General features: G+C 46.1%; 1 protein-coding gene across 1 annotated transcript; it reads left to right on the forward strand.

Moving 5' to 3' along the window:
• Window positions 1-643: 643 nt before the first annotated feature.
• MXRA8 (matrix remodeling associated 8) lies at window positions 644-27349 on the forward strand. Its single transcript, XM_055002013.1, has 10 exons — window positions 644-1286; window positions 8155-8178; window positions 9273-9578; window positions 10618-10719; window positions 12564-13019; window positions 19580-19738; window positions 20872-20902; window positions 21604-21680; window positions 22905-22982; window positions 26117-27349. The coding sequence occupies exons 1-10, from the start codon at window positions 1238-1240 to the stop codon at window positions 26140-26142; spliced, it is 1308 nt and encodes a 435-aa protein (XP_054857988.1). The 5' UTR covers window positions 644-1237; the 3' UTR covers window positions 26143-27349.

Here is a 27349-nt window from a genome sequence, read left to right on the forward strand (position 1 = left end):
AGCAGACCAGAAATTTAAAGAATCTCGCTAAGGCTTTTTTTCTTTTGGCTAGGTAGTGTGATGGTTTGAGTGCTGGATTAAGACCAGGGTTCAAATTCCCACCTGGACATTAAGCTAGTTGGGTGAACTTGGACCAGATATTGGCCGTTTCCACACGACTCACCTTCATCCAGAACGCTGCAGAACGTCGCAAAAAAAACGTGGAAGATAGCGTCTTCTCGCGAGTTTTGCACGACATCGTGTGAAGAAAGTAGTGTTGACTCTCGAAAGTTCACACCCTAAAAATCTCGTTGGTTTCTAAAGTCCCACCGGACTCTGGCCCTGCTGCTCTACTGCAGACCAACATGGCTGCTCGCCTAAAAGTATCTTGGGAAGTTGGAAGGCAATGAGCAAAGGAGACAAATGTCTTGAGTTTGGCCAGGAGGATATTTCCGAGGACTTGCCATTTGCCTTGGGGAAGGAGGGACTGGTGCTGCTTGAAAATTGTATGTTGGGATTCTTCCCTTACATGTTTGTAAACAGATGTCACAAAACCCGTATAAATCTCCAGTTCTCTCTTAGGACCGCCTCCCAAAATGCTTGGAGATGCGAGGAACGCAAAAGAGTATCACGGAGGGGCTTTCTCGTCTCCGTGAAACTGCCTGCTGACTGGCCACTTCTGGGCAAACATTAGCCACTCTGTTTTCTGCACCATCTTTTGTGATCCCAGCAAAAACCGTGCAGAGAGGAGACAGAAGATCAAAAACCCGCAAGGGAAGGCAAGGCAAGGGGAAGGGAGAGAAAGAAACAGAACCCAGGCCAATGCCTTGGCAGAATGTCAAAGGAAAGAGCAGCTTTTTGTAAATATCCAAGAAAATTAATACCATACCGGGCAGGGTGGTGGGTGGGGTGGAGGTTGCTTTTGGAAGGGGTGGTTGCATGGGGCCAGCAGAAACTCACTAGATAAACTGCTACATCAAAGGAAGCTTGGAAGAAAAGGGCAAAGGAAAAGTTCAGAAGGCAAGTCTGTGATGTAGAAAGAGAGTTGTGGGGGGAAAGACAGGGGGAACGGAGAGCAAAGAGGAGGTGAGGAGTTAAACTTGGAGGTACGGGGAGGGCGGAGGGCTGTGCGCTCATGTTTTTTGAGTTGTAAACTGATGAGATCATAAGTGTTTTCAAGCAAGCAAGGAGAGTAGGGAAACAGCCTGCAAAAATTTGGCTTTTCAAGGGAAAAGCCAGAGAGCTGAACGCAAGAACCATGGAGCCTGCGAGACGATTCCTCTGGTGTCTGCTGTTACTTTTGCGAGGTAAGCTTGGAAAGGAGGAATTTGCTGTTTTTTTCCTTCCTGTTCAGAGCAAAATATGGATTTTGGAGGGACCCTTTTTGGAGGGTGTGATCTAGAAAATGATAGTTTGCATGGTTTTTTTTGCAATTAGCTAGCTTTATGTTCCTGGTATCCTTTCTCCGACAAGGATGAGTGGAAACATGAACCATGTTATGTAAGTTTTGTGCTGATGGCGCTTTATTTTACAGGGCTTTGCTCAATTGGCCTCCTTGGCCAGCCAGAATCCAGCGGAGGGGAGGGGGTGTGACAGTAAAAAAGGCATATAGGCTTTCTAAGGAAGTGTAACAGGCAGAAATCCAACAGACAAAGCTTCCCCGTTGCATTGTCATGGATATGAAAGCTGTGCCTGTTGAATGAAGCTGCTGTTTAAAGGCACCCCTGCTGACATTACATGTTGCATCTTACTGACCTAATTGTCATTGGGCTGAAAACTGTCACAGGAGGGCTTTGCCACCGTTTAAAATCTGTACTGCTCCTGTGCCCTTAACGGGCATGTGAAAATCTAGCGGGGAAAGCTGGGAGAAGGGTCACCTGCTAGATCTGTAGCTGGGAAAAGGCACAGGAGCAGAGCCAATTAAAAACAGTGGCAGTCTTACCTGGAGTGCTACCATTGCCTCCAGCGACATTGCAATATAGTTGGTACAAGAGTGGCCACCAGGGAGACCCATGTTCGAGTGCTACTGTCAGTTCTAGGGCTGGCAGTCCATGACAGATCGATCCCCAAACCCCTCACAGCAAGTACTCCAGGGTCTTCATTGAAAAGGTTTTATTTTTTGGCAGGAATCCCTCTTTTTCCCTCTGTGCCCTGAACTGATGGCTTGGAATCAGGGCATGGCTTTGAGAAAGTTTTTCTTTCTGGGGATCAAACATGAGACCTCTGGATGCCAAACCAGATGCCCTACCACCTCCCCTAGAAGGAGGCAAGCTATAAGTGGTTTACTCAGATCAGTCAATGCAGAGTTTTTAGATGATTAACAGTGCGATCCTAATCGGAGTCACTCCAGTTTAAGTCCATTGAAATCAATGGACTTAGACCGGTGTGACTCTTCTTAGGACTGCACTAAGGGCGAATTGGTGGGCCTGGAAGAAAAACACGCTTCTTTTGAGTGACAGCTTTGATATAATTCTGAATGGCAGCTTTTGTTTATTCCGCTGTTAATTGTCTTTACAATAATTAAGCACCTCTTTGTGGTCCTGTTGAGACAGACCAGGGCTGGGAGAGGAATAACAGATCAGCTTTGGCACAAGTCATGCAAGATTCTACTACCAAAATGTATGGGGAGAAAAGGTTTGCTTGTGTAGATCTGTGCAAGGTTTTGAACTATACAAATCTCCTTGCTAATGAAGAATTCTGCAAAATCCAAGAGCCTGACTACAGTTATCCCTCCTGGGAACTGAGCTAATAAAAGATTTCACTATACTTGGTTTGTATCGCTCCTGCTCAGGGTTCAATGTGACAAGAGCCATTCATAGCAAGTTGCAAAATTGTGTGTTCCTTTCCTGTTTGTGCTGTAAAGCCTTTTTTTAAAAAGGAGATTTTGTAAGTAGATCCAAAGTAAAGAAACTTTTCCTTGTTGGGGAGCCCAGTGGAAAGTTACCGAGAAGCGTGAAAATGCTTGCTGAAGTTATTTTTTCCTGGCAATGTTTTTTAATGACCAATGAAGCTTAATATAAAATGACCAAAAGCGTTCAGGTGACATTTGTCCTAGCATACCTGTCCCACACCAGAAATTACACGTGTGGTAGCCCCATGAAACGATCTGCCTGAGGAGGTCAGGACAGCTCCCAGTTTCGTGGCTTTCTGCAAACTAGGCAAAACTGAATTATTTAGGAAGGCTTTCTACCCAGGTTATAGGGCTGTGTCGTAAGAAGTAGCTCAGAGATGCTTTGGTAGGGAAAGGGACTATACGCTACTCTGTAGGGTATGCTGATACAGACATGTGCCTACTAGGGAGTCTCCATGTTGCTAAACATGCCATGGAAATTAGAGATATGCTTTGTTTCAGAAAGATTTCATCTCTGTGCATGGCTTCAGGCTCGTTTTCAAATTTTCTGCTACCATATCCTATTGTATCTGTTTCGCTGAATGTCCTGTGTTCATTGTTGTACTTTGCTCCATGAATATCCTGGCAGGTTGATTATGTTGTATTTCACTTGCACTGTGTAATCCGCCTTGGATCTTAGGGCCAAGCTACAAGTGACGAATGACACTTGAACAGCAAGTGTATTTCTCCCTGTTCACTTGCCCTCCACTCAATCCACTTGCTGTTCAAGTGTCATTTGTCACTTGTAGCTTGGCCCTTAGTGAGAAAGGTGGATTATAAATAAATAATAATAAATAATCATATTCACAATATCTAACATTGAGATGGCTGAACAGTTATGGGTCTGTTATATATGTGGTGGTGGAGAGTGCCCTCGAGTCATAGCTGACTTATGGCGCCCCCTGGTGGGGTTTTCAAGGCTAAGAGAGGTGGTTTGCCATTGCCTGCCTCGGCAACCCTGGTCTTCATTGAAGGTCTCCCATCCAAGTACTAACCAAGGCTGACCCTGCTTAGCTTCTGAGATCTGACAAGATCAGGCTCTCCTGGGCTATCCATGTCAGGGCATTGTATATATATGTATGTGATATTTCCCAATATTATCCCCCCAAAATGGAAGCTGGGCCAATAAGAAGGATGCCATGTATCTCTTGCCCGCTCTGCAGGAACGACCGCCTCTTTGCTAGTAATTTCATATTTTTTAAGTGTTGGAAGGACTACATGGGTGGATTGCCTTGTTGAGTCTAGACAAGTCAGACATGTGTTTGGGTGCGTGCCTGACCCAGTTTGGAATCTGCCATGACCCTGCCTTGGAGGAAAGCGTCGCTGCTTTGGGAGAAGTGAAGAGGTCCCGCCCAGCCATCTCGCAAGTTGCTGCACCTGGAGCCGGTTCCACCCAGGCTTTGGGCTTTCTGCACACTTGACCAAGGGAAAGGAGGGGCCTCATCTTCCTATGCAGCAAACTGGTGTTTACTCTGAAGCTCCAGCATCGACTCAACCAGGCTTGGCAACCTGGGGTCCTTTTAGCTGGGGATGCTCAGGTGCCAGATGTTAAACTGGGGACCGTTTTTGTGCAGAGCATGGCGTTCTGCACGTCGGACCCTCCCCAACGACTTAGTTAGGAAGCCGGCTTGCACCAAGTCAGATCCTTTAGCTCAGTCCTGTCTCTTTGGACAGGCAGCAGCCCTCCACTGGCTCTTGCAAAGAAAGGTCTTTCCCAAATCCTGCTGCATGAGAGAGCTGTGGACTGGCGATGCTGGGGCTGGCACCTGCAAAGGATACATGAGATTGCTGTGCTTGTGTGACCTACAGTGCAACCCTAAACTGAGTTTCTTCAGACTAAGCTCACTGATTTCAATGGGCTTAGACTGGAGTAATGCTTTTTAGGATTGCAGTGTTGATCATAGTAAAGAGTCCAATAGCACCTTTAAGACTAACCAACTTTATTGTAGCATAAGCTTTCGAGAACCACAGCTCTCTTCATCAGATGCATCATCAGAAAGTTCTCAAAAGCTGACAATGCATCTGATAAAGAGAGCTGTGGTTCTCGAAAGCTGACGATGCCTCTGACGAAGAGAGCTGTGGTTCTTGAAAGCTTATGCTACAATAAAGTTGGTTAGTCTCAAAGGTGCTACTGGACTCTTTACTATTTTCTAACTACAGACTAACACAGCGAACTCCTCTAAATGTCGATCATGTCTGCTGATGCACTTAAATACTGGAGGGGATTAAAAACAATTCTGGGTCTCTCTTTCACATCCTGGCTTCCTCAACAAAAATTCTCTCTCTCGGCACAAGACCTAGTCTGTCCCCCAAAAAATTGCCCTTAGCTCATGGCCGTATTAACCCATGGCCTAGGCTTTCAGGCATTTCGGGCCCCCTCTGGCACTTCAATCTTTAACCCCACTACAGCGGACAGCCTGACCCCTGGTATTGTAGGTACTCGACCACAGTATGTAGCCCTATATCCATTTTAAGGGTCTCCTGAAGAATTCTATTCGCAATTTTTAAAATATTTTTTATTTTGCGAGGAGAACTCTTCAGGAAAGCATATTTGGGGGGTATAATTGTTCGATACTGTAATATTTTGAAGTAAATATTTTTTTTATTATTTAAAATATATAATGTATGGATAATTGTTTTAATATAAGAGACAACTGATTCCACACACGTTGGATAATGCACTTTCAATGCACTTTATCAATCGTTTGAGGTGGATTTTTTGTTCCGCACACAAAAAAATCCATTCCAAATGATCTACAAAGAGGATTGGAAGTGCATTATCCAACGTGTGCGGAATCACTCTTGTTTCAATAAGGAAGCAGTTAATTATCTTATTAAAAGAGGTCATATAAGAGAATCAATTAATTGTAATTTATGGGGGCGGGGTGCCTCAGCAAAAAAATGTGATGGGTCCTTAGTCCCTGCGAGGCCCTTAGGCTTCGGCCTAGTCAGCCTTATGAATAATACGGCCCTGCCTTGGCTCAGTGAACTTGGATCATTAATATAGCTTTTCCTTGACTCGCTTGAAAGGTGTTAACCTTTAAGTTTACACTCATCCTTAATTCACCATGGTGACAATTCCAGAGAACTGCCAAGGCTAGAATAGACAACTAGGGTTGCCAGCTCCGGGTTAGGAAATTCCTGGAGATTTGGGGGGTGGAGCCTAAGAAGGGTGGAGTTTGGGGAGGGGAGGGACCTCACCTCAGCAGTTTATAATGCCATACAGTCCACGTCCCAAAGCAGCCATTTTCTCCCGGGGTACTGGTCTCTGGCCTGGAGATCAGTTGTAATTCTGGGAGATCTCCAGCCACAACCTGAAGTTGGGCAACTGTTCCCCAGGCTTAAAGCTGCCCACATAACAAGCACACAATACCTTCCCAGTTCACCCTGTTTCAGTGGCAGGAGATCAGGGAATTGGGGGTGGTCTTTATCAAGGTGGCAGATATAACCAGCGTAATAAACCCAAAGCAGGGTTGACAGCTGTTCTTTGCTTGGAGATCGTACTGTTCTGGCCCAATAGCACATATGGTACGTTTCCTGCTTTTTGAAAAACGAGCCAAACTTTCAGAAATGGCACAGTCACATATTGGATCCATAGAATCTGCAAAGCCCCCCAAATGCTCCGTGCATTAAATAGAAAAGCAGAAACAAGCCTGGATGCCTTTATGCACAGCTGGAAAAAGTATTCTGGCACTCAAGCGAATGTCACACGGGCTGGAATGTGGTATGGTAAAAATGGCAGCGTAACCCCTGTCAACTGTGCCCCTTCAGGGGCTACATCAGCCAGGCCCCAAAATCCTCCATCGTGGGGCTTTCATCTGCATTCCATCATACGCTGCTCGTTGGTGCTACCTTGGCAAAGCGGGGCCTGCAATTTGGCCTCTGCAGAGCCATAATTTGGGGCGGGAACATAGTTGTCGGCAGTGTCTTTTGAGCTCTCAGACCACAAATGACAGAGGAGAGGAAAAGTCGTGCTTACGGCCAGCTGGTTCTCTTTCAGAAATGTCAGCCATTCGAGGAACTCCAGCAGCAAGAAAAACAGGTCTTGAAACATGGCTGGCCTTGAGATAATTCCCAAACATTGAGCTGCACTAGAACCATGCTGTGAGAAAGATGTGAAACCATCAAGGGCTTCTTGTGCCCGCCATGAAGTACCAACCTAAAGATGAGGGTCTCTGCTGTGTCTCTGGATGAATAGCTGCTCTGGCCTTGTCTCCTTCCAATCAGCATTCATTGGGAGAGTGAGAAATTCTACCCAATTTACATTGGTTACATCAGGTGTAACTGAATCATAACATCTCTCCCCACAGCAGAATTACATGTTGTCAGAGGATCTTTTTAGCATTATTATTTTTTATTATAGTCTGCCTTTCTCACTGCGATCCAAGGCAAATTACACAGTGTGAGTGAAAATACAATATAGTCAAACAGCTTGGACATTCACTGAGTAAAGTACAATAATGGACAATAGTTAGGACAGGCAGTAAAATTTATTTATTTTCTTTGGTTGCCCCTGCCTGGTGTCCTTCATAGGAAGTGATGTAACAAGTGGGGAGGAGTTTAAGCTTTATATAGCTTGCAAAGGGCCAGTTCTTCAACCAAACAACAGTTCAGGATGGCCCCTTGAGGACAGCATGGATGCAGCGCAGAACATCGCTTGCTTCCTTCCATTAGTGGTGCACAGGGGAAATAGGAGCCCTTTGCTTGGGGTGACTAAATGCTTGGAACTGGTCCTGAGCTTGGATCATGTTACAAGGGCCGATTCCAGACGACTAACCTGAAGGCGCTGCATGCTGCCATGTTCTGGATCGCGACGGGGAAAACGCGAAATATCGCGTTTTCTCGCGTGAGTTTGGCGCGACGTCGCGCCAAACTCGCGCGAGAAAATGCGATATTTCGCGTTTTCCCCGTCGCGATCCGGAACATGGTGGCATGCAGCGCCTTCAGGTTAGTCGTCTGGAATCGGCCCAGGTGGGAGCTTCTGAGGTAGAGGGAAGCAGCCGGCAGAGACTTTGGGGCAAGATTTTCAGAAAGAAGCAACTTCAATATTTTGTCACTCAGTACAATAAAAGGAGTTTTGGTATATTGGGTGGGGGGGAGAGGCTGTGTTATACCAGCAGGATTGTTGGCAGTGCCAAGAAGGAATGAGCAAAAATGGTTTTTCGGACTTTGAGCTGGTATATCACGGCACACCAAATGAACATGTAAAAGTATGAGAGAGAACAATGTTCAAATTCTCATCTGACTTTTGCCACTAATTTATTTTTCTGTCTCTTTCTTTTCAGAAACTCTTGTTCATCCCTACTCAGGTAAGTAATAATAACAATAATGATAACGATAAAATAACAGTTCTTTTATTTATTTACTTCATTTATACTACGCCTTTCTCCCCGCTGGGACACAAAGCAACTTATGTTGGTCCCATTTCCTCCATTTTATCCTCACAGCAACCCTGTGAGGTAGGCTAGGCTGAGAGTATGTGATCAGCCCAAGATCACTGAGTGAGCTTCCATAGCACTGCCTTTGTCTCCAAATCCTAGTCCAGGGCTGTTTTCACACGGCTACGCACCTGGAAGATTGTGCGAAACTCCTGGCATAAAAGCGTCTCCCTAACGCGATTTCCCAGCACGATCCCATTTAATGGCACTTTTTCTGACGTCATCGGGCCAGTAAAGGAGATCGTGCTGGGAGATTGTGCTAGGAAGACGCTTCATGGCGTGAGTTTGCACGATCTCCCAGGGCACACGTGAAAACAGCCCAGCACTCCAACCACCACACCCCACTTAGAATTTATATAACACATGCAGTTCTTCCTACAGCCCTTTTTAGGATTGCCAGGGCTGGGTTGGGAAATCCTTGGAGATTTTGGGAATGGAATCTGTGGAGGGTTAGGGTTCAGGAAGGGGAGGGACATCAGCGGGGTATAATGCCAAAGAGTCCACCTTCCAAAATAGCCTTTTTTGCAGCGGAACTGAGCTCTGTCGCATAGAGATCAGTTGTAATTCAAGGAGATCTCCAGCCACCACCCTATTTAAGACAGAGAAATCTTAGTCTCACCTCCATATTGTAAAAGGCAAGATGACGCCAAGAGATAGCGTCCTACCTAAATTTACTGAGTGAGTTTGTGGCTGTGTCGTGATTGGCATAGGAACCCACTTTTAGACACTGTAACCTTTATCCCACTGTTCTGAGGTTTGAGTCCTGACAGACAGTGAGATCCCCTTGTTACAAATTCAGAGGAGTTAGCCGTGTTAGTCTGTAGTTGCAAAATAGTAGAGTCCAGTAGCATCTTTAAGACCAACCAACTTTATTGTAGCAGAAGCTTTCAAAAACCACAGCTCTCTTCGTCACATGCAAGGATTTGTCTTCCTATATCACCTTCTCCCCTCTGTCCGTTTCACAGTCCCTGCAGATGCGTCCAATCCTGAGAGCGTGGTGGTGTCCGTGCTGAACTTTACCGCCAGGGCAGGTTCCCAAATGGCCTTGCCTTGCAAGAGCTACCGGATGGTATGGACCCAGGACCGCCTGAATGACCGCCAACGCGTGGTCCACTGGGACTTGTACCGAAACCAGTATGATTATAACAGCGAGAGACTGTGTGACATGTATTCTGCCGGGGAGCAGCGAGTCTACAGTGACTACAACAAAGGCCGGATATTTATGCCCGATACCGCATTTGAGGAGGGCAACTTCTCGTTGGTGATCAAAGGTACTGAGAACCACTGCATTCTCCACCGACATCACCCTATTTGCAAATTACTCGTTGTTTAAAATGGGAAAGTTGGAGAGAAAAAAACACGTGGATTTGAACCTCAATTTCTATTCTCTTTGTCTGACACATATGCCATAGTTAGTGTCTGAGACTGGGGGCCAAGCTACAAGTGACGAATGACACTTGAATGGCAAGTGGATTGAGTGGAGGGCAAGTGAACAGGGAGAAATACACTTGCTGTTCAAGTGTCATTCGTCACTTGTAGCTTGGCCCTAACTCAAAAACTTAAAACAACTGAACATAGAGAAGAATCTCTGGACCTTTCTTCTCCCAGCAATGGGAAAATTAGAAGAGAAGGGGGAGATGCCACATTCTCTCTTTCTCCCCTGGTTTGCCCTGCACGCCAGGAATGTATTCCCAGGAATTCAGCTTGCTCCCATCCATGAATGATGTTGGAGGTAATAGGTATAGCTTATGCCTGTTACTTCTTGGACTTATGCTGCCAACATCCCTTCAGGGATGTGTTCAAACAGGGGTCCCCAACATGGTGCCCGTGGGCACCATGGAGCCTAACAATAACTTTTCAAGTGTTCATCAAGAGTTTTAGAAAGTGTGGGGCTCTTGCCAACAGGATATCCAATTGGCCATTGAAAATCCCACTGGCTATACAGATGTTTCAGTGGCAGCCGCCACCACAGTGTTGATTTTTATTCTCTCTCACTCCTTCTTCCCAGTGTATTTTTTAAACTACCCCTCTCTTCTCCCCTGCATCTTAGCTTCCTCTGTGTGTTTGGCTCCTCCTCAACGGCAGCCATTTTGTAGTTATGCTCACCACCCTATATCAGAACTCCAAAAGTGCCCACAGGTTCAAAACGGTTAAGGACCCCTAGGCGCGAACTTCTGAAGAGTTAGGCCCCACTTCAGAGAGTTTGAGACTCTTTGCTCTAACCATTATACCACCCTGGTTCTCAATCAGTTGTCTTGATGCTAATATTGTGCGGTCTCTCTCCTCTCTCATACTTTCGTTTTATTGAAGACGTTGCCAAGAGCGACCAGGGCATCTATTCTTGCAACCTCCACCACCATTACTGTCATCTGTACGAATCAGTGAAGATCCAACTCGATGTCACCACAAAAGGTAAATGCCATCACAGCAAAGATCTGGAGTGGGAAAGGAGCCGGTGTGGCCGTGCTTCCCGTTTTGTTTTTCGTTCTGCTCAAAATCTCTCTTGTAAACTCACGCGCTTGTTCCAGTCAGCCTCTGATCTGATGTCTCGTTGCTCAGCAAGGAGCAAATGAATGGCCAGGGAGTCGTGATTAAGATGTTTGTGGGCATCGGAGCATTTCCTGTCACGGAGCTGCAGAAAAGAGAAGCTGCAGCCACTCCATTTCGGAGATGGAAACCGCAGCCTCTGGCCAGAGAGACTTCGAGCAGCAGCAACCTTTATTGGCATTACATCCATGGCCGTTTCCACACGGCTTACCTTATTCTGCAAAATAGCAAAATCTCACAAGAAGTCGCTGTTATCGCGTCTTCTCGCGCGATAACAGCGTCTTCTCACGAGATTTTACGCGAGATTTCACTATTTTGCAGAATAAGGCAAGCCGTGTGGAAACGGCCCATGTTAACAAAAACACTCAACGCAACCAGAACTCAGTCTACAAATACACAACTCGCCTCATAGATGCAAGATACAAAAATTTAGCTACAGTTTCGATAACTTTTTGGTTCTGAGTAGCCAATAGGAAGATAACTTTACATTTATCAGATTTGCTCTCTCAACAGCGGGTCAATGAGTGCGGGACGTATATCACAGTAATAAGTACAATACAAAAAAACATGTTCCAGGGTTTCTGTGTCTCGCTGAGCACAAGTGCATAACCTGTTAGCATACGGCGTTTTATGGAATCTCCCATAAGGTATCGCAGAAGGTAGCACATTAAACCGAGCTAACGAATAAGCTCTGCGATAATGTGGGGCCATTAAATAAGTGAGATATTCTGCCCTATACACTAGCCGGAACCGGCGAACACTCCAGGGTGGGGCATTAGGAAAGGATCAATTCTAGAAAGACCTATTATTGTTAGTGTTGCTTCTGGAAAAGGGCACCCCAATAAGGTGCAACTAAAATGATCAAGTGGTTGAGGCACCTTTAATAATAAAAACAACATTTGATTTATATACCGTCCTTCAGGACAACTTAATGCCCGCTCAGAGCAGTTTACAAAGTATGTTATTATTATCGTTGCGACAATCACCCTGTGAGGTGGGTGGGGCTGAGAGAGCTCTGAAAGAGTTGTGACTGACCCAGGGTCACCCACTTGGATTCAAGCAGAGGAGTGGGGAATCAAACCTGGCTCTCCAGATTAGAGTCCTGCTGCTCTTAACCACTACACCAAACTGGCTTTAACTGGGCTGTGAATTTAATTTTCACTGGAGATGCTTCACACTAAAAGTAAATTTGCGGGAACATTTTGGTTTGCACGTAGCCAGCCCATCAGAACATGTATGTTTCCTCAACGGGACAAATAAGGACCTCCTGGGGCCATTTTAGGGTGGGAAAATGGTGTGGGAGGGAAAGGTATAAGACCCCTTTCCCCATGTGCCACGGTCTTGATACAAATTGGGGCCCCATGCACTGGAGAGTTAAATTTCAACACTGAATTCCCAGCACATGTTCTCCAGGCAGAACTTGGGGTGTATTTAAGCCCTCTGATGAGCAAGGAGATTGAAAATTAAAGCTTAGGGTTTAGATTTTGGGGTAGCTGAATGGCTCTTGCTTTGAATGCAGTACAGCCTGTGTTCTTGCTTCTGCGGCTTCCGTAACGCCTGTAAGTTTTGAGTGCCTGCTTCTTCTCCAAAGCAAAGTTGTCTGGTAACCTCTAAACCTCTCACCTTTAGCGGGGGTGAGAGGGAGTGTGAAACGTTATCAACTGGCCAAACCAAAGCCTTTATATCTCCCTTCTTTGTGGTTTCTGTAGCGAAAGGCGCAAAGAAGTATTGGGACGGGGAGAAGGCTGTGATTGTGGCCTTGAAGGGAAGTACCGTGGAGCTCCCTTGTATCAACCGAAATCACATCTGGACGGATCGGTATAATGAAGAAGATCAGCAAGTGGTTCATTGGGACCGGCAACCGCCAGGCGTGCCTCACGACCGGGCCGATCGCCTCATTGACTTGTACGCCTCTGGGGAAAGGCGCTCCTATGGGCCTCTCTTCATCCGGCAAAAGATGAATATCACTGAAAGAGCCTTCAGCCAGGGTGATTTCTCCCTGAAGATATCTGGTTTGGAGGCTGCCGATGAAGGAACCTACTCCTGCCATCTCCACCACCATTACTGTGGCCTTCACGAGCGCCGTATCTTCCAGGTGTCTGTCATGGAGCCAGAACCAGAAAAAAAGGTGGTGAACATCACCCGCCACAACGCACCAGCTGCAGGTAAGTTCTTCCCACACAGAAGTGGTTTCCTCTTTAAAGGAGACTCTCTTTGCAAGGATAAAATGGCTGCCGCCTCACAAAGAGTTTTCCCTCGTGGGAGTAGGGTTGTACCATGGAGGACTTACTCGGTCATGGGAGGGCTCGCTAGAAATACTATCATGTTGCTGGTAACATGCTGATGCCATATCCAGAAGTGACGTCAGCCAAGGGATGCTCCGGTATTTGGGCAAAACTATATGGTTCAAAGGGGAAGCTTGCCTCCTCATTTCTAACCCTAAATAAACTGCTGTGAATCTCATGAATTCCCCGAAACTCAGGGCCAAGCTAGAAGTGACGAATTACACTTGAATGGCAAGTGAACAGACTCACGTCGTGTATTCCTCTCTGTTCACTTGCACTTCACTTGCACTCCACTCGATCACGTGATCGAGTGGAGTGCAAGTGAACAGGGAGGAATACACGTGAGTCTGTTCACTTGCCATTCAAGTGTAATTCGTCACTTCTAGCTTGGCCCTCAGTTGCTGTTCTGTAAGGATCAAGACAGTGGAGAACTGACTCACATACCCCTCCATCTCAGAAAAAGCCATTGCTTTCTAATCTGTTCTGTTTAAACTCATCACTACCATCGCACAGAGAAGTCGAAACCAGAGCTTAATCATCTTTAGCCTGCTGGGTGTGAAACTCTCCATTTATTATCACTTTAAAATATTTATTGTGCTTTTAATATTTATTGCCCGCTTAATATCAGATTTGCAGACGATGTGATAAATTTTTAAAGGGGCCACCTTTTGGGAACAGGCGTGAAATCAATCAGATTTCCCAGATCTGAGAAAACAGATAAACCTTGTGAGAAGTCTCTCGCCTTACTGCTCAGAAATGAATTTCAACTGCAACAAAGGAATCGGCCAGATTCTCAAAGGAAATGATTTTAAGCAAAATTCCAATAAAAATCTTTATCTTTAGGGGCTTTTGAGGCTCCATCCCTGAAGACACACGAGGGCTGACAGCATTGTAGTAAAGAGAGAAAGAATTGAGTCTCTCTCTACATGAGACGTCTGACACGTGAAGAATACATGTCGGGAGATGCAATGCTAAGCTGGGAAGGGTAGTTTAAAAAGACAGAGCCTGTGGCAAGGCAAAGGCTTTGTTATACAGTGGAGCAGTGTAAAGGGGCTGGGAAATGCCAGAAGGGAAACTTCAGTCCATTATAACCTCTCCAGGTCCAAGCCCAGCTCTGGAAGGCAGCTCCAGCCCATATCCATTCCTCGCTGCCCTCTGGTTGTGATCCCATACAGTTTTAGACTGGAGAGGTGAAAGTGACAGAGCCTTTGGGGAGGCGAAGATGAAATTAACAAACCCTCTGATGAGCGATCTCCGCAGGCTCTGTCATTTTAAACTACGCTTCCCAGCTATCATTGCATCTCTCTACAATTGACGTACAGGTGCCAAGGCATCTCATGTAGAGAGACTCTGAGATGTGGGAAATCTCCAGTTCAAATCTTGCCCCAGCCATTAGTCCCCGAAGTGGCCTTTATGGTCAGATGAGATGGCAGGACCTGCTTTCACACAAATAACTTGGGGCAGAGCAGTGTTTGGGGGTGACAAAAGACGTGGTACCACCCCTGTGAAACAGATCTTGGATCATCTAAAATTTCACCCGCATATAGGTCTGGTTTGAATTGGGGCCATACAAGGAAAGGCAAAGAGACTTTAATTCTTTCAATCCCTTGTGGTTTCTCTAAACAGCCCTCTCCCTTACACTATCTGTAAAGGTGGGTGCAATACCAACGTGTGGGGTAAGACGATTTTTAACAAAACTGTGGAGAGCTGGAAGGTTAACTCCCCCTTCCCCTCTCCACATGATTCTGACCCAAATTGGTGCCCTGCACAGCTGAAATTGCTTCTTAAAAATTGTTGGCAAGACCCATTCATGGCTCCTTCCCTGTTTTGACCTTCAGACGAGTCACTCTCAGAGCCAAGCCACAAGTGACGCCGAACACAGGTTGGATGCTTGTCAGCTTCCCTCAAGTTTTGATGGGAAATGTAGGCATCCTGGCCTTGCAGCTGTAATGGAGAGCCAAGCTGTAAAACCAGGACGCCTACATTTCCCATCAAAACTTGAGGGAAGCTGACAAGTGTCCAACCTGTGTAAGGCATCACTTGTAGCTTGGCTCTCAGCCCCTTTCTCTGCAATTAGAGTTGCCAACCTCCAGCCTGGGGATTGCCTGGAATTACAACTGGTTTCCAGGAGACAGAGGTCATTTCCCCCGGAGGAAATGGCTGCTTTGAAGAGTGGACTCTATGTCATTATATCCCGCCCTTCCCAGGCTCCACCCTCAAATCTCCAGGAATGTCACAATCTGGAGTTGACAACCCTATCTGCAGTATAGATGGTGGCAGATAACAGCAACGGCCTATGTAAGAAGGCTATTGGGATGATTACCAAAAAAAATTATGTAAGATGCTTTGAACACTGAAAGCGGTATATAAATGCTAAGTGTTGTTTAGTTAGCTGTTTAGGGGTTGTGTGTCTGCGCTGGGCTTCTGCCACAGTTCTGGGGTGGAGCCTCCTCTGGTGTATAAAACATCCGAGGAAGAACTTGCTGAATCGATGGGAATTTTATGTTGTATCTTAAGAAAGACAGGCTGGAACGTCTCATCTGTCTGCTTCCCCATCTCCAGCCCCTTCTAAGCAGGGTATGGGAAATGGATCTTTGTATACTCAGCAAGAGAGCGGCTGCAACAGACTCTTGACTGACTGTGGGAGTCCATGTCCACTCCTACAGGGTCAGGGCCTTTTTTTAAAAAAAAAAGACCAGAAAGATAAAGAAAAGCAGAGCTTCCAAAGCTCCGCTGTGGATGCTCTTAATCCCAGGCACGGCTCCAAGGCCTGGAACGCTTGCCGAGACAGGAAATTTTATTCTGCTGACAATATCAACACAGCCAGCGTCTATTTTCGCTGCCTCTGCCATAGAAGCCGAAGTTAACTCTGTGGCTTTCGGGCGAAGTTTCTGCAATGACAGTCATTGTGGAAATTAGGGTGGCTGTCCTTTCCCAGGCTGTTTTTCAAAACTGGGGCGCTGTGATGGGTCGAGCTGTTCTTGATGTGGGGATAATTTGGCCCCCTCCGTCCGATTTACTTATTAACTCTGTAGGCTGCTTCGTTGCAGAAGTTCTGCTGAGCGTACGCTCAACTCCTTTCTACACAATGAGAGTTGCCTTCCCCAGCCCTGCCGTGTCATTTATTCCAGCTGTTCATCTGTGTGCATGTGGCAAAGCATGAACCGCCTGTCAACACAACGCCCGACCCCCACGGAGTTTTTACTCTGATGTCAAGCTGCCAGGCTCTAGAGTTATGCTGTTTAATGATCCTGATTGACTGTCCGTGAAGCTCCCTGGGTGACTGTGAGCCAAGCTCCCTTTGCCAACCTGGCCTACCTTGCAGGGTTGTTTTGAGGCCGAAACAGGGAAGGAGAGAGCTGTGTTCACTGCCCTGTGCTCCTGGGAGAGTGGGCAGAATCAAAATGGTGTGGTCAGCTTTTGTTCTGGCAAGGGCTGTTTCTAAATGTGGAAAGTGTCGTCCAAATTTTCCAGAGTTCCATAACTGGGGCCCTACCTAAATTTAATCGCTGTCATAGCCACATGGCACATAAATTCTATGTGCCATGTGGCACCCTCTTGTTCACAAGTGTGCACAGGAGATGAAATGCATGCACTTCCACTCGGAGATGTAACTTCTGCAGGGGCTGAGAAACGTGAGCTTCACAGATCAAGAGCTCTGGTGACAGGGTCAAACTAAATGTGCAGGTTTTGAAAGACCCAGCTCTTTAAGAAGTTAAATCTCCGAGCGGAGGGGGATGCATTTCATCTCCTGTGCACACATGTGAACAAGAAGGTGCCACATGGCACATAGAATTTTCACTTGCAGTTAGGAACGATTTTGAATGATAACAATAGACTGTAGGAACATTGTGTGTAACCTAAAGGACAAATGCTTCTTGGATTTTAAAACACTGCTGGACAGGCAATTGCAGAGTAAATTAATACAGTATGTAATAGGCAGAGTAGAACCTTCATCAGTGAGCAAGAAGGCAGCTCTGGAGGAAATGGCTGCTTTGGAAGGTGGACTTTATGGCATTATACCCTGCTGTTCCCAGGATCCACCCCAAATCTCCAGGAATTTCACAATCTGGAGTTAGCAACCCTATCTACAATATGGTGGTGGTGGTGGGATAATAGTTGCGGTGTGGCTGCCGGGAACCTGAGTTGGGTCTGGGGAACCTCAATCCAACTCTTTAAAAACCTGCATGTCTGGTTTGACCCTAAGTCCAACACAATTTTAAGAAGACATTCCTGCCAAACACAAGGACAGTGACTAGAGATGGGCACGAACTGGGAAAATACCAAAGCATGCGGTTCATGGTTCGTCACGTTTCACGAACCACGAACTTTCACGAACTTGCCCTGGGTTCGTGAACCATTTCATTTGGTTTGTGAAAACATCACTTCCGGGGTAGCAGAAGGTCTGCAGAAAGCCCCCCCCCCACTCCCCGTTGCCTCGAAAACTGATTGATCGGGCCAGACTGTCTTCAGTGACGAACCAAAAAACAAAACAAACACACTGGCCTAAATTTCGTGGCAGTTCATCAGAAATGGGCTCTGATGAACCACCGGTTTATGAACCACGAATCAGCCCGGTTCATGATGAACTTTGGTTCATATTTCAGTTCATGCCGATCTCTAACAGAGACCGAACAATAAGATCTGACCATGATCAGTTGAGCTGATTGGAGCATATGGGATGGGGAGGGAACTTCCGATAGGGTTTCCTTGGGTGATATTGGAGATGAGAGGGCATAGGAGGGCACAACAAGGGCCCAAGGTATGAGGGCTTCTAAGGTATCAACCAGCACCTTGGAAATCAGCCGAAGTGGAAAGCTAACACCATTTTCTCCGCAACTCAGGTCTGTCTCCAGCCTAGCTTTCCCCAGATTTTGTTCTGAGAACCCTCTGCTTTGAATCCCGATACAAAGCCAAGCCTCCTCTGCCACAAAACAGAACAAGAATGTCTTTATCAATCCCTTGCCTAACTCTTTTTGGCTCTCCCGAACAAACATCGCTCAGAATCTCTCCTTTAAACATGACCTACTTAGTGGGGTTGTGCAGAGATGCATTCCACGTTGGAGGCTCGCGCTCCACTTCCCCTCTCTGGCTCAACAGACTGAGCTGCTACACCCTGCCGAAGAATGATTTCCTGGCTTGCTGTCTGAGATTTTGTGTGTGTATGTTTTTCTTTAAGATAATTTTTGGGGCAACAAAATCTCCTTCCTTCTGGTAAGATTAACGCCACTCAGCTGGGCACTTTTGTAGCGCAAGATCCTGGAACCAAAGTTGCACAGAGTACTTGCTTGAACGAGTTACTAACACTATGGCCACAAAATGGTGAGAACGTGTATTGCCCGTACTGCTGTGTGCCTGCATTCATTCTTGACCCTTGGTTTCCAGAGCAGTTCTGCAAGACAGAATTTGCTACCTTTCTTTAATGAGTAGTATGTGGGTTACTAGGCATGCAAACAGGTATAAGACAAGGGTTACTGGGGATTACTGAAATGGCTACCAGTTAGAGTTGCCCATTCCGGGTGAGGAACTTCTGGAGATTCAGGGGCGGAGCCTGGAAAGGCCATCGTTTGTGGAAGGGCGACATGCCACAGAATCTATGCTCCAAACCAGCAATTTTCTCCAGGAGAATTTATCTCTGTAGTCTAGAGATGAGTTTTAATTCTGGGAGAACTCCAGGCCCTATCTGGAGGTTGGCACCATTACTATCAGTGTCACAGGAGTCTTCTACACTGGGGTTTTATGGTTTCCCCAATGCTAGGGAGGCTACAGATAAAGCACGGAAGCAACAGGGCCTCTACATGGCAGATTCCCCTGCCCTGATCCCCCAGAAGTGCCCCCTCACCCCGCCTTGGGCCACCAGGGCTCTTGCAATTTTTTACAAAAATTGGCACTTGAATATCACTATATTGACAGACTGTAGCAACAACGGGTCAAGTGTGTTCTCTGAATTCCCACCTTTCATTTTTTTAAAAAAAGTTGCTAGCCCCTTCCCTTTTGGAGATATAAGGGGAAAGACATACCTTCACAAGGGAGGATACTAGAGACTTACATCTTTTAAAAATGAAAGCTGAGAATTCAGAAAACTTGCTAAACCTATTGTTACGATAGTATATCAAATGAACAATATTCTAGCGAGCCGACTTGAATTCTCTTAACAAGTAACACGTAATTACTTTATGTGATATTAAGCATGCCCTGTCAAGAACACAAACGTCCCTCTGGATCAGTCTAAAGTCCACCTCTTTTGCAAGAATCCCAGCAACTGACATGTACTGACTCATCCACCAGAAACTGACCAGTGATCCCCCGTAGACTGCGGATTGGCTTCTGCCTGCCCTCACCTTCCCCTGTTCAGGATCTTGTCCGTCTTACCACTTTCTTTCCACCAAGGAGAATTGTTGACCGATCCCTTGTTCTTGGGTCTCCCTCTGCTAACCCAGATCCTAACGCTGGCCGTGGACACAACGTGATCAACGTCATTATTCCCGAGAGCCGAGCCCATTTCTTCCAACAGCTGGGGTACATCTTGGCGACACTGTTGCTTTTCATTCTCCTCCTTATCCTCGTGGTTCTCGTCACCCGCAAGCGCCGGAGAAGAGGTCAGGATATAGACACCTTTGTGCTGTTCAATCGCTCCAGTGATAAAACACTTTACGGAGTAACACAAGTTACTCTCGTTTCTTGATTCAGCCTGTTCTATGAATATCGTTTTAGCCTACCAAAAGTTGCTTTGTGCTGATTTTATGCCCCTGGCTTACTTTATTGTTAATAATTCTTGTTTCTTAGTTTTTATTGCAATTTTTGACTGTGCGAGCTGTCTCGAAACAGTTCTCTAGAGAGGCGGGTTGTAAAATTTCTTAAGAAATGTTTCGGTTTCCTTTTCAGGGCCAGGCTTAATAGCTGCTGTGTATCTACCTATAATTTTTCTTTTGCATGCTTGTCTGAAATTGGACTAGGAGGTGCACAGAAGGCCCCAGTTTCGATCCCAGCTAAAAAGAGGGCATCTCCAGTTAAGAGATCTGAGGCATAACCTTCAGAACGGATGTCAGAGAAAGAGAGACAATGCTAAACTAGACGGGCTAATTGTCTGACTTGGTATAAGTCATATATTCTAGAGGAGGGACTGTGGCAGAGGTAGGCACCTGTGTTGCGTGGAAAAGGTCACAGGGTTCATTCCCCAGCATGTCCAGTTCATAAACTACCAAGTGCTGAGAAATGAAGTCTCTCTGCCTAAGACCCGGTCATCTGTTGCCAGTTAGAGAAAACAATATTGAGCTCCATCAACCAATCACTTGACTTGGTTTAAGGCAAGTTCCTGTTAATTTAACTGTGATAACCATGAGTCATGCATGGACATCTCATCTATCGCTGTATTATCGCCCGTTTTGCCACTAATATCAAAGAAAGATTGTGCCCAAAACATTCCCTGAGGAGTCTGCTGTGCAATCCCAAACAGATTTACACTCTTCTAATCCCATCAATGTTAATGGTCTTTAGAAGGCATCACTTTGCTTAGGATAGTTTAGGTGAGTAGGAACAGCAGGATTTGAGTCCGGTGGCACCTTAGAGACCAACAAGATTTCCAAGGTGGAAGCTTTCGAGAGTCAGAGAGCTCCCATCTTCAGACACCAAAACTGTTTGCTTAGGTTTGTGCCGTCGGTCTGTGATGGCTCTGTTAGTCTTCGGGGACGAAAGGACACATCTGAATGCCCTGCTTCTCCCTTCTTTCTAGGTTTCGAGTACAACATGAAGAAATGTGACCAGTAAGTAGAGAGTCAATCTTTGTGTGAAAGGGACACACAACTCTAGGAATTGTTCGTTGTGAGGGCCCGGCTAACATGCAGTTTTGGATTGCAATTCAAAATTTGTAGTCTGGTTTTTTTTAAAAAATAGCAGCCCTTGAAGGGAGCAGTTTAGACCGTAACACAGTGGAAGGGTGTGCAAGTTTAATTCAAATGTCAACATTGGGGAGATTTAATATGGTTCCTGCCCTGCCCTAGATAGCCCAGGTGAGCCTGATCTCAAAAGCTAACCAGGTTCAGCCTTGGTTAGTAGTTGGATGGGAGACCTTCAGTGAAGACCAGGGTTGCAGAGGCAGGCAACAGCAAACCACCTCTGTTAGTCTCTTGTCATGAAAACCCCGCCAGGCGTTGCCATACGTCAGCTATGACTTGAGGGCTCTCTCTGCCACCAATATGGTTCCTACAGGGGGAAATGCTGCATGTTGAGGGGGGCTGGGGGGATCAGCCTTTAAAGCTGCACCTGTACCCATTTGCACTCAGTTCCTGGTACCCTCCCCCACTCCAAAGCCATCAATGCTGATCCAAGCAAGTGTTTTCTAGCCACCAGTAACGGAACGCCTTAGGTGACCAGCAATGCGAAATTCTTGCTGCCTCCCGGCTTTACAAGAAGAGTAGGCAAAATATTAGGCCAGCCTGACCCTTTTCCTCTGTTGCTTTCCTAGGAAAGACGTGAATCTCAGGGAGTTTACGGCTGACATGACCAATTTGTCCAGCTACAAAAGCGAAGACATTACGCTGGGTAGGTGTTGGAGCGATTCAGAGTGGCTTGGTATTGAGCACCAGACTTTCAGAAGCCATAAGTGCAGACAGCTGTAACATTTTAAGAGCGGCAGAGGCAGGTTGAGGATGCTGTTGCTGCCTTCCAAATGCTGGTGATACCCCTGCAAAGCGCGAAATGGAAGGGGCTCTGAATGGTAAACTTGAGAGTTCACCCTAACTCATAGCTCATTTCACGCCGAGTTCAAATCCCACCAAAGTTCAGGCTCAGCTCGTACTGAGATCAGCCCAGCACCGTTATTTCGCACCACTTCAGCTGGTCTCTTCCCCAAAAACTTATTTTGGTGGCAGCTGTGGCTAGAAGGAGGCCTCTTGGTGGCCCTCTGTTCCTCCTTGATGTCTAGAACACTGAATTGGCAGCCTCCCAAAGCCAAAGCCCCAGCAGGGTACCGGATTATTAAGTCTGGGCATCAGGGTCTCTGAGAACTATATATCCCAAGGCTTGTTGAAATTTTGCTCCTTTCTAAACAAACACCTTTTCCAAGGCCAGTCTCTTAGCATAAAGGTTGGGGGGTATCTTTTTGAATAGAGAAGATAGATATATGGAACCAGAGGAGTTAGCCTGTAGTTAGTCTGTAGTTGCAAAATAGTAAAGAGTTCAGTAGCACCTTTAAAACTAACCAACTTTATTGTAGCATAAGCTTTCGTGAACCACAGCACTCTTCATCAGATGCATCTGACAAAGAGAGCTGTGGTTCTCGAAAGCTTATGGTACAATAAAGTTGGTTAATCTTAAAGGTGCTGCTGGACTTAGCTCTATGGAAGGCACCTATTGGAGTGTGCATATAACGTCACCATCTCATCCCCCCAATTCCCAAAGCAGTTTTGTAACTTAAAACAAAACAAAACCCTTCATTGAAAATGATACGGGTAAACACATATACAAACGAAATGTGGCACTTATTCTTTTAAAAAGGCACTCAGCACAGGTTCTAGTTTGCTGCTCTGTCATGTCAAATCCATCACACAGGACTCAAGCCATGGCTGAAAAAATGGTTGTAGCTTTTAAAACAGGACATCTGTCTTTGCCTTGAGAGCTCAAAAAAACAGGCTGCCTGTTTTCAACTCGAGATAAATCACCAGACCCAATGACCTCCTTGGGAGCTGGGGGGGGGGCATGAGTGGCTTTTCCCGTCCCCCACCTAAGGAAAGCTGTTTTCTGAACTGAGTTCTTTTCCTGCAACAGATTATAAGAACAATATCCTGAAGGAGAAGGCTGGGCACAGCAAGTACATTCCAGCCAAGAACATCGACTTAGACAAAGGTAAGCGTTGCTGTCTGCAGCCTGAATAGCTCTGACTAGCCCAGTCTCATCAGAGCTGGGAAGCTAAGCAGGGTTGGACCTGGTCAGTACTTGGATGGGAAACCACCGAGGAAGACTGGAGTTGCTGTAGGGTTGCCAGCCTCCAGGTGGTGGCTGGAGATCTCCCAGAATTACAACTGATCTCCAGCTGACAGAGATCAGTTCCCCTAGAGAAAATTATTGGAAGAAGATTCAGCGCTGTCCCTTTCCTCTGGTTTCAGAGGGGGACAAACCAAATAGTTAGAAAGATAGCGAGGTCAGGGCAAGCTGTTTACTGCTCTGACCATCCTTTGAGGTGTAGATTTCTATTCTCAAGATTTCCTCCTCCTGTCTTCCTCCCTCTCACCTCTTCTCTTCCTGGCATGGTTCCAGGCAACACCTCTCTCCTTCTCCTCCCTCCATTTTGGCAGCATAAATACAGGACTTGTCCTGGCATCCATGTCCATCCTTAGAATAGATAGGTAGTTAGGATCTTTCTCTCCTCCTTTCCTATCAGAGTATGGAGTTCCTACAATAAAGAACTCTTGTTTCCTTTCTAAATATAAACAAGTTTATACTTGTTATTTTCTCTCCTGCACATGCACAAGCCAGCAGAACCAGCTCACAACCACCTAGAATCACGCTTCCTCTGCTAAACGATAGACTCTGCTAACGGCCCAAACATGGAATCCTTTAATTAGGTTTTTGGGGCCAACATACAATTTACTGATCAAAAATGGCTGCTTTGGGAGGTGGATTCTATGGCATTATACCCTGCTGAGGTCCCTCCCCTCCCCTCCCCAAACCATGCCCTCTCCAAGCTCCACCCCAGGAATCTCCAGGAATTTCCCAACCTGGATCTGGCAACCCTAGCCAGTGCTGTGTAGAGGAAGTCAATGGAAAACCACCCCTATTCATCTCTTGCCTCGTAAATCCCATAAGGGGTCGCCATAAGTTGGTTGTGACGGCACACGATTATTTCGGGTTGCTGTTGGCGGCATGGATCCATTTCCCTCGGCATGCTGGGAAAGGGTGTGTCAGACTCTTGCTGTCTGCAGAGCCGACTGCTGATGGGGGAGAAGCGTTTGCATAGCTTAACAAACAGCTCTGTTCGTCCCATCTATGGTTTCTCCTTGGAACACCACAATTTAGTTACAGGCGGTTATTACTTGCTTCGATAGGTTGGTAGATGACGAGTCATCATTTCCCTCTCTGGTGCTGTGCTAGAATACTTGTTTCCATTGTGCCGACAAAAATCTCCCTACAGCAGGCAAAGCTTTGTTTTAGTGTTATTTTTGCAGCTTCACAATCCATTGACTATTGAGGTTGCCATCTCTGGGTTGAGAAGTTCCTGGAGATTTGGGGGTGGAGCCGGAGGTGAGCAAGGTTTAGGGAGGGATCTCAGCAGGATATAATATCACAGCCCCCCCCCCCTCCAAAGCAGCCATTTTCTACAGGGGAATTGATCCATGTAGTCCAGAGATCAGCTGTAATTCTGAGAGGTCTCCAGACCTTACCTGGCGCTGCTGCAAACTACAGCTCTATGCTATGATCCTGCTCTGACAACCTGCTAACACTGGTGTAAATTGGTAACGTTAATTGGCATTCTCCAGTTTGGCAGCTGGTGCAAATTGCCTGCATGATTGCCTCGTAAATATTGTACTAGGTGAAGGTTTAGGGTGTGTCTGTGTTAGAAGCTTGAATTCCTTTATGCCATGGAACATTAGGATCTGTAACGGTGGAGATCTGCCAAGGAACCCTTAGCGATCTTGCTACACTACCGTTCTCTACCTAGGCAGGTTCCCTGGAGAAGTGGCAAGAAAATTCTTTACGTTGATGAATAAATTCTCAGGATTCTGTGACATAAAATTTCTTTACATCGATAAATAAATTCTCTGTGGGGAAGCCACAACAGTTAGACTGGTTTCAAAACCGGTGTAAGTCTTTAGCATTGACAGGTGCACGGTGCTGTGACATGGAACAAATGATTTTTTAAATATATCTGTCCATATGTTTTCCTGCTCTCCTAGATCCACAAGAGAAGGCTTGTTTTGCACCATGTTGTTGTTTTAGGAAGATTGGGGGGCGAGACAGTGCTGGCCTTTCTCTGTGGTGCCTTCCCATTATGGAAAGAGGCATCAGTGCCAACTCCAGATTGGTCATAGATCCAGAGGAGTTGGCTGTGTTAGTCTGTAGTAGCAAAATAGTAAAGACTCCAGTAGCACTTCTAAGACTAACCAACTTTACTGTAGCATAAGCTTTCGAGAAGCACAGCTCTCTTCGTCAGATGCCTCAGAAGGTGCCCCCAACAATGCCAACCCTAGATGCTGGCCCATGAGGTAGCTGCCCCTCTCCAATGGCTGCCCAACACCAAGTTGTTGTTTTTCCAGTAGGTGTTTCCTGTTGGCTGAGCAGGTGTGTGTGTTTTTTGCCTTAATTTGCTTGTCATATATTTATTCAGCTTCCAGAGGGGTAGCCATGTTGCAGCGAAACCCGAAAAAGTTTTGTGGCACCTGATCCACGGGTCCTCCCCCAAGGAGTGTGAAGTGGGCCCCAGTCTGGTCCAGGAAAGCTCTTCCTACCATTAATCTTCGAGATGTCATGAGATTCCTTTGCTTTGTTTCTAGCCATGCTCTCCCTTTCGGGCATCCGATTGACTTTTTTTCCAAGGCTTTTTTTCAGCAGGAACTCCGGGGAACGGAGTTCCGGAACCTCTTGAAAATGGTCACATGGCTGGTGGCCCCACCCCCTGATCTCCAGACAGAGGGGAGTGTAGATTGCCCTCTGCGCCGCCGAGCGGCGCAGAGGGCAATCTAAACCCCCCTCTGTCTGGAGATCAGGGGGCGGGGCCACCAGCCATGTGACCATTTTCCCCGAGGGCAACCCACTGAGTTCCACCACCTCTTTTCCCAGAAAAAAGCTCTGTTTTGTTCTATATTTTTACGGACTGTTTTAACACGGCCGTGTTTCTCAGACTGCTGTCCTCTGACTTCTATTGGGGGTGTCTGTTTCGAGCACAGAAAGGGTCGAACAAATGCTGAAGTGAATTTTCGGTTTCGGTGGAATCCTGGAACAAAATTCTGAATACTAACTCTTCACCTCTTTGTTGCTTTCAGACTTTCGGAAGGAATATTGTAAATGAAAAATGAGGACCTCAACGCTCCTGGCTGGACCAGAAGCCCTGATTAGAACTTAAAAGAGCGAAAGAAGCTCTTATGAAGTCATCCTTCCGGTTACGAAAGAGCTCAGTTTAGACTTTCTCCCTCTCTTGGGGGGCAACCAAAGCAATCAATGATGCTTTGAGTGACACATTCCTCTTTATTATCCTATAAAATGGTCATTTAAAGGAGGGGGAGATTTGGGGGGGGGTTTTAACTTTTTGCCTTTCTGACCCTTTTCCCTCCTTTTCCTTATTTGAATCAGTATTTTGTGTTTTTTTTAAACTGACTTTTTAAAAATAAGCTGAAAAAAATAGGCGCTTAGCTTGATGTTTAAACACAAAATGGATATTGTGATATCTTTTACTGCGCTGTCATTTTAAAAATATTTTTTTCCATAAACGACTGTCTCTAATTGGGCCTGCTTGGTGTGGGAACATCCTTCCACTCTTCACAGAACTCTTTATCAGACTATTCGGGGTGACGAATTGTTCTCTTTGGGGTCTGCATGGTAGAAGGTACAATTTGAGGCTGTTCAGTGCAACCTCGCAGTACAGATCCAAGCTGAAACCAGGATACTTCTTGGAATTCCCAGCAACCTTTTTGGGGGTGGAACTCTGGTGGTCTTTGGGTCTTGATAAAGAATTTCTCAGCTGAGATTTTGCATCTGATTAATCAACAAATTTTGCTGAAGGCCCGTCAACACTCTGGGAACCCAAATGGATAATTTCAAATATTCTGAACTAGGGTGGGATATCAGACATTCCAACTACCCCTATTTTCTGGTGGCTGCCCCTCAAAAACAACTGCCCCAGTCTCAACTCTTCCTCCTGTCTTTTGGGAGGCCATGTTAAAATATTGTTAGCTTGATTTGCCGATGTTGTTGTCCTTCAAGATTAACCCCTTCCCCAGGTCTCAAGAAGAAATTAAAACTCTCAGTGGAGGTTGGATGCATCTTATTTTGAGTATACATTCACGTCGCAGTGTGTGCGCATGAACAGGCACCATGTACAGCAAACAGTGTGCTAATTCACACACAGTGGTTCACAAGGCTTGTTTTGAACTGTTTATGTGTTGTAGGGCTGTTATATTTGAAATTTTCTGTTTATTTCAAAGAAACCTCTTGGCTTTTAAATCCATGGATGGCAGGCTATTACAGAATCAATAAACATACCAGGCGCAGAAAAATCA

The sequence above is a fragment of the Eublepharis macularius genome, chromosome 17, assembly GCF_028583425.1.
Source record: "Eublepharis macularius isolate TG4126 chromosome 17, MPM_Emac_v1.0, whole genome shotgun sequence".
Classification (NCBI taxonomy): domain Eukaryota; kingdom Metazoa; phylum Chordata; class Lepidosauria; order Squamata; family Eublepharidae; genus Eublepharis; species Eublepharis macularius.